At 30.7% G+C, this 6,489-nt stretch overlaps 1 protein-coding gene across 3 annotated transcripts in view; it reads left to right on the top strand.

Moving 5' to 3' along the window:
* Positions 1–2,762: 2,762 nt before the first annotated feature.
* The window catches only part of LOC111409887 (WPP domain-interacting tail-anchored protein 1-like), an 8,848-nt gene continuing 5,121 nt past the window's right edge, over positions 2,763–6,489 (top strand). For 2 of the 3 annotated variants that reach the window (XM_023040003.1, XM_023039994.1), the window contains exons 1-3: positions 2,763–2,950; positions 3,975–4,575; positions 4,984–6,089. In XM_023040003.1, coding sequence (XP_022895771.1) covers positions 4,005–4,575; positions 4,984–6,089 — 1,677 coding nt within the window. In that variant the 5' untranslated portion in view covers positions 2,763–2,950; positions 3,975–4,004. The remainder of the gene's footprint in view (positions 2,951–3,974; positions 4,576–4,983; positions 6,090–6,489) is intronic. The other variant, XM_023039986.1, reaches the window with a different exon arrangement.

The following is a 6,489-nucleotide window of genomic DNA, read 5'->3' as shown; positions in this document are numbered from 1 at the left end:
GTACAATTTGGTCCTCATTTTTGACTTTCATTTCAATTTTACCCTCCAAAATTGCAACTCCAGTCCTTGAACTTTCGGTTCTTTTGCATTTTGGTACCCGACTTCACAAAATTGCACACTTTTAGTCCCTTTTTTTTTTTTTTTTTTTTTTTTTATCTTGCTTTGTTCTTTTTCCTTAGGAAATTTTTGACTTACAGAAGCAAATATTATATAATTGTGAGTAGAATTTCATTCATTTCATTAATAATAAACATATTTAAGGCCTGTTTGGGAGTAATTTTTCCTCCTAAAAATTGATTTTTTGACCATTATTTCACTATTTCAACCGTCATATTTGATTTTTTCTCTTACAGGTGGATCCCACTTTTCTCCTAACAGTCAAAAAATCAATTCTCAAAATCACTCCCAAACAGGCCCTTAGATACTAAACAAGTGTGCAAAAACACACTTATTAGTTTCTATTTTTTAAATTAGCTTGAAGGTGTACTTTGTAAATTATCAATCAAAGTTGAACGTGCATTGCACGTTATTCTAAAATACTTTATAAGTGATGTAAAAATAATAATTGATACCGATTTGTTGGAGGATTTGATGAGTTTCAGACGAATTAAAAAAAAAAAATTTAGCATAGAAATTTTAGAGAAGGAAACTGTACCCAAATTATACTCTCATAATTCAATTTCTATGATTCAAATTTTTTGTAATGACGAATACTATAAATGAGCAACATTTTTATATTACATTTGATATATAAAAATTAATTGTTAATACATAAATTTAAATACCCATTAAAATTTTTAGATACATTAATGTGAAAAAAAAAATCGGCTATAATAATACTAAATTCATTTAAATCAAGATTCATCAAGTGAAAATTAATTGAATTTAGATTAATTTGAATATTAATTAAATAAGAATTAATAATACAAATTTTATAAATGACAATAATTTTGTAGTATTTATTACATATCGAAAAATGAAAAGTAAGATATTATTAAAATAATTGAATTATAGAAATGTTAAAATCGTCCAAAATGTGATTCTCCCTTGATGTGATATTTTAATATATTATATATTATAGATATTTACTAAGATTATTCTTTTGCATTTCCTATAATCTTTGCAAAACTTGATGAAAAAATAAATATTCGAACTTTAGTAATCACCTTTTTTTTGTTCAAATTGAATTTTTTGTTTGAAAATTTTAAAATTAAATCAATAAAAAGTCACTTTAAATCAAGTCTCTTTCTCAATATATTGAGGTCGATTATATAAATTCTCTTTTATCACCCGTTTAGATCATTGTGACATCTTCTTAGCCCATTTTTAAACAATATATTTTAGAATATGTGTAAAATTATTTTATGAGATAATATGTTGTTAAAAATAATTTTTTTTTTTAAATGAGGACCAAACATAGGCTTAATATTTCAGTCAATCAATTTTTTCAAAGACCTTTATGAATAAAAAAATGTTTTTTTCCCTTCTCAAATTAATAACGTTCAAAATGAAAATGAAAATGAAAACATAAAATGTATATAAAAACATTTAAGTAAACAATAGACACATGCAATATTAATAGTAAATATTTTGAATGTTAAAATGATTTTTTGAGATCTAAAAAATTACTTTTGAATACTACTAATTAATTTTATTAAATTATTCCTTATAATTAAAAGAGTTTTTAGATAAAGTTGATACAATATGACTTTCTCTAAAAGTATGCTAAAAATAGAATTTTATTTAATTTATTTTTAAACAAAAATTAAAGTAATTTAATGCAAAAGTAAAAGTGAAAAGTAAGAGTAAAGTAACGCTAAATAGGGAAGAAGGAAAAATGGAGGGGAAAGAATCGTATCCCCTTCTCGGCCAATCACCATCTTCTCCAGTTAAGGGCAGACCCATATGGGGTCATGTGGCGTCAAATGACCTCACAATTTATTTATTTATTTACTATTTTTTTTTACAATTTACTTTGATGCACTCGTAGAGATGTCAAATAAAGTCAAAATATTACATTCTTAATACCATTTCGAAGTGCTCAAAACCTAATTTTTCACTCATTAATGACATGCGAAGTGGTCAATTATAGCAAAAGTTATGACATATTAAAGTAGACCGTTTGAAACTAATATTTTGAGAATTTCGATAATATCCTAACTTTAAAAATTCGTTTGCAATCATGTGCTATCTGAATCCACAAATCGTCTATGTCATGTAAAAGTTTGTTTCGAAAGCTAATCGTTTTCATATCGAATGGTCCAAACGGATATCGAAAATAGTTAAATATGTATCAAACATACGCCTCAAAAAAGATGTCTAACTCTTTTTTTTTAATTCAATTAATTATTATTTTTGCACGATAAAATTTTCAATATAATTTATATCGTTTCATTCAGAAGTTTTACATGAAATATGACGTAAATTTTTTAGGATCGTTATGAATTAAATGCAATTTGAATTACTTTTGCTTTAAATTTGAATTTCATTTACTTCCTGAACGAAACTTGAATTTTATTTCAATTCATTTAATTTCTATATTCAATTTAATTTACTCAAAGTTAACTTAGCATTTGCCAACGAAATGATAAACAAAAATATACCAGTAGCAAAATTTATTTAATAATATTAATAATGATATAATTATACAACGTGTTCAAAGTGTCAAAATACATATTAACTAATTTTTATTGATATTATGTTGTTTATTAAAAAAATTATTTTTAAAATTTTGACCACACACTCGAGTGATGACACGTGAATAGCACAAACTAAAAGATCGCTGAGTCACCGAGTCACTGACCCAGGTCTATTCTGTGAAAAAAACATTTTTTTATTTTTATTTATTCTTACGGTAAATCAGTCGACTCTCTAAAATTATTTGTTTGTATAAGCTAATTTGGAAGATCGAATCCCCCCGTCTCTCTGGAACCCGCGAAATTTCTGAAAGGTATGTTTTATGTACATGTAAACTCCTTTGTTCCAGCGTTTTTCTCTATCTATATGTTGCTAATTCAATTCATGTTTAATTATATATTTTTCTTGTCTGTATGTGATTTTCTAAAAATTATGATCCGCTAACGTTTTCCATTTTCCATTAATTTATTTTTTTTATTCTGAATTTGGCATTTTCATATTTTTACTATCAAAATGGAAAATTATGGGATAATTTATGTAAAAAAGAACAATAATCCTGATGTTTTATCATGTTTTGGTTGTGTATGCATGCGCACATATAAGATGTGAGTGTATTGTTTGATGAACTTTTCCCTAAAAGGGTTACCGTGAACAGGAGCGCTGGTTATAAGATTCCATAAGTGGGTTTGAGCTGATAAGTGTTGCTGTCTAATGGTACTATAATATGGTTGGATTTGATAGCTTTTCAAAAGTGTGATGTTCTTATATTTGTGGTGTTATGGAAGAAGACAAATGTATGGCAATTGAGCTTCCGGTTGCTTTGAAAATTTGTAGTGTTCTTTTTCTCTCTTAGGGCTTATGATAGATTCTGCATAGAGTCATAGCGTAGAAAGTTTCAAAGAATGAATAGGTAAACTGCAGGCACAGAGGTGGAAATATTTTGGGGTTTGGGATGAAAAATAAAAGAGATGTCAAAAAAGCTGAAACCATGAGTGATGGGCAAATAACATTTTTAGTTTATTCATTTTTGTATGTGGATTTTTACTACTGAATATTTTATGAATCTCGTTTAGTGTTCTCCTTTCTCTCACTTTTACATGATGCACAGACACCTATTTTAGCATACCATCTTTCTATGGCTATCTACGGTGCAGTAAATGTGAGGAGTTGACAGATATTGCACGATTTATAGGTTTTTTAACCGCATGGTCATTGCTTACTCTAATTGAAGAAGTACCTATTAATGATCCATTCTTAGAATGTTTTATAATCGATTTTTTTGGAAAGAATGAACTTTGATATTGGTTGATTGAGGTATACATTTATTGTAATTTTAGGCTTAAATTGAGCTGAGTGGAATACTTAAAATGGGGGTCGATACTGATACAGTTAAAGATGGATCTACTTCTATTGAAATTGCTAACACTGGTGAAATGGAGTCAGAATCAAATAACATTGATTCACTTGAAGTTATCTCGTCTAGTGAAGATATTACCCAACAGATAAGAAATGCTGCAGAGATTTTGACGACGCTCGAACTAGATTTAGCACGTTCCTCAGAAAAGTTGGTTAACTTAGCCTTACTTGTTATGTATGTCGAAGCAAGGGAAGATGATTTCGAGGCTTTTGTTTCGGATGAAAAATATACGCCTGCAGGTTCTGATGAAAAGGCACTTGAATTCGATCTTTTATCTGAGATTCTGGACTCTGAGGTCAAAGAGCTGAGTAATTTTCTATCCTCTCTTCAGAAGGAGATTCTAAGTTCCCAAGGGGTTATATCTTCATTTGAGCAGTTTGATGAAGCTTTTAAGGGAATGGAAGAAAAGTTTTATGATTGTGAGGAATACTTGAAGCAGTGTTTTGAGCGGGTCACAGCAATACAGTTACAATCTTCCAGCTTCAAAAGGATCTCGTTGACCTCTGCCAGCGATGAAAACTGTGAGTTTATTGCATAAATTTATTTTTATTTATGAAATATCACTGTATATTGGGTGCTGCGCAGTTTTACATAATTTTTTAAGTGCTAGATTGAGATCCCATGCAGAGTTGGGTTCCATGGACAATTGGAATGGAAACATATAATTGAGTGGATTCAGATAATTTATTGCTTCAAACACCCCTTTCCTTTCTTACTATCTGCAACTCCCTTTTGTCAAAATGGAAGCAAATAAGTACACCTTTGTTCCCTATTTTTTGGTGAGTGGATTTGGGGGAAATGCTGTATTGTTGTTTTGTCATTTAGTTACTGCTGCAAATACTTGACAGTAAATCTGACTTTCCTATCTTCAGCTTAAAATAAAATAATTCTTCTTTACTTCATCTAATAATGATTAAACATCTCGACAGGGAAGGACAATAAAGAGGTGGTGAGTTTTGAGAATGGTGATCTTTTACGCAAAAATACAAAGATAAAAATGAAGACCGTGGAAGAGCAGAGGAAAATTTTGCAGATGCTTGAGAAGTCTTTGGCCAGAGAATTAGATCTTGAGAAGAAGCTCAGTGAGTGTACACAAATTGAAGAAAATTTAAATATTAAGCTGCAACAAGAAGTTTACTGCATAGAAGAAGAAGTTGAAGCTACCTCGGAAAGATTGTTTGAGGCAGAAAATGCTGCTGAAATCCTGTCTGAGATTTCGAAAGATTTACTGGGAAGAGTCCAGATTTTACAGTTTAATCTTAATGGTTCAATCCAGAGAGAAGAGGAGTTGAGATCTAAATTTCAAGATCTAAATGAACTGTTGAAAGATAAAGACCATGCTTTGCAGAACTCAGAGAGCATCAGGAGTGAACTGTTGGAAAAGGTGACTTCACTCGAACAGAAACTGAAAGATTTTGAGTCTCACTTGAATACAGTGAACAATTGTAGCGTCAAAAACGGAGAGTTATCCTCTAAGATTCTTGAAAATGAAAATATAGTTAACAAATGGAAGGTAAAAGCTTATGATGCAGAACAGAGGTCTGCAAGTGCCGAAGCTGAGTGTAAATTGCTTAGAGAGTCTAATGTGGAGCTTAATAAAGATCTTTGTATCCTTAAGAGTAGCATTACTATTTCAGAGGAGAGAGTGGAAGAGCTTGAGAGGAAGTTGAAGGACTCCGAAATTAAGCGACAGCATGCTGTGGCATTTGTTGAAGCTAGTCAGGAGAAGCAAAGCATGTTAGATTGCACAATCAAGGATATGGAAAATTTAATAGAAAGTCTGAAATCGAAGGTGTCAAAAGCTGAACGTCACACTGAGAGTGCTGAAGAAAAATGTATCATATTGTCAGAGTCAAATGCCGATCTCAGCGAAAGAATAAAATTTCTAATGAGTAGAACAGAAGACTTGGAGGCATCTTTACATCAGGCTGAGGAAGCAAAAAAGGAAACTGCAAAGGACATTGGTGTTCGCACCAAATTTATATCAGATTTAGTTGTGCAGTTGGCTCTTGAAAGAGAACGCCTTCATAAGCAGGTTTTACAGTCCCCACACTCCTTATTGTGCACTCATAATTTGATCAGTGCTTGACAAGCCTTTTTTATTATCTTCCGGCTCCAATTATCAATTAAAATCTTTCTTTTTTGTCGCTCCCTTTTTTACCTCTTTGAGTAAGCTTTGACTTATCCTGGACCACAGATCTAGACTACAAAGCTATTTAAAAATTTCAAGATCACTCGATTTTGAAGGTGAAATTCTGGTAGAAATGCATCAACTCACACCCTGAAGCCTCTGTTATTATCCTTAAGAAATGTCTTATATTGTTAAATACTTGGCAAAAGCTTTGTTTCTTTGCTATATTGGAAAGAAGTGTTGAGATTGTCAAGCTATCACAAGCCTCACAACTTTTCTGCTGTTAGCCATTCAACATTGGGAA

Source organism: Olea europaea, chromosome 2, assembly GCF_002742605.1.
Source record: "Olea europaea var. sylvestris chromosome 2, O_europaea_v1, whole genome shotgun sequence".
NCBI classification, from domain to species: domain Eukaryota; kingdom Viridiplantae; phylum Streptophyta; class Magnoliopsida; order Lamiales; family Oleaceae; genus Olea; species Olea europaea.
Note: the sequence above shows the minus strand (reverse complement) of the source record. Positions and strands in the feature narration are given on the sequence as shown.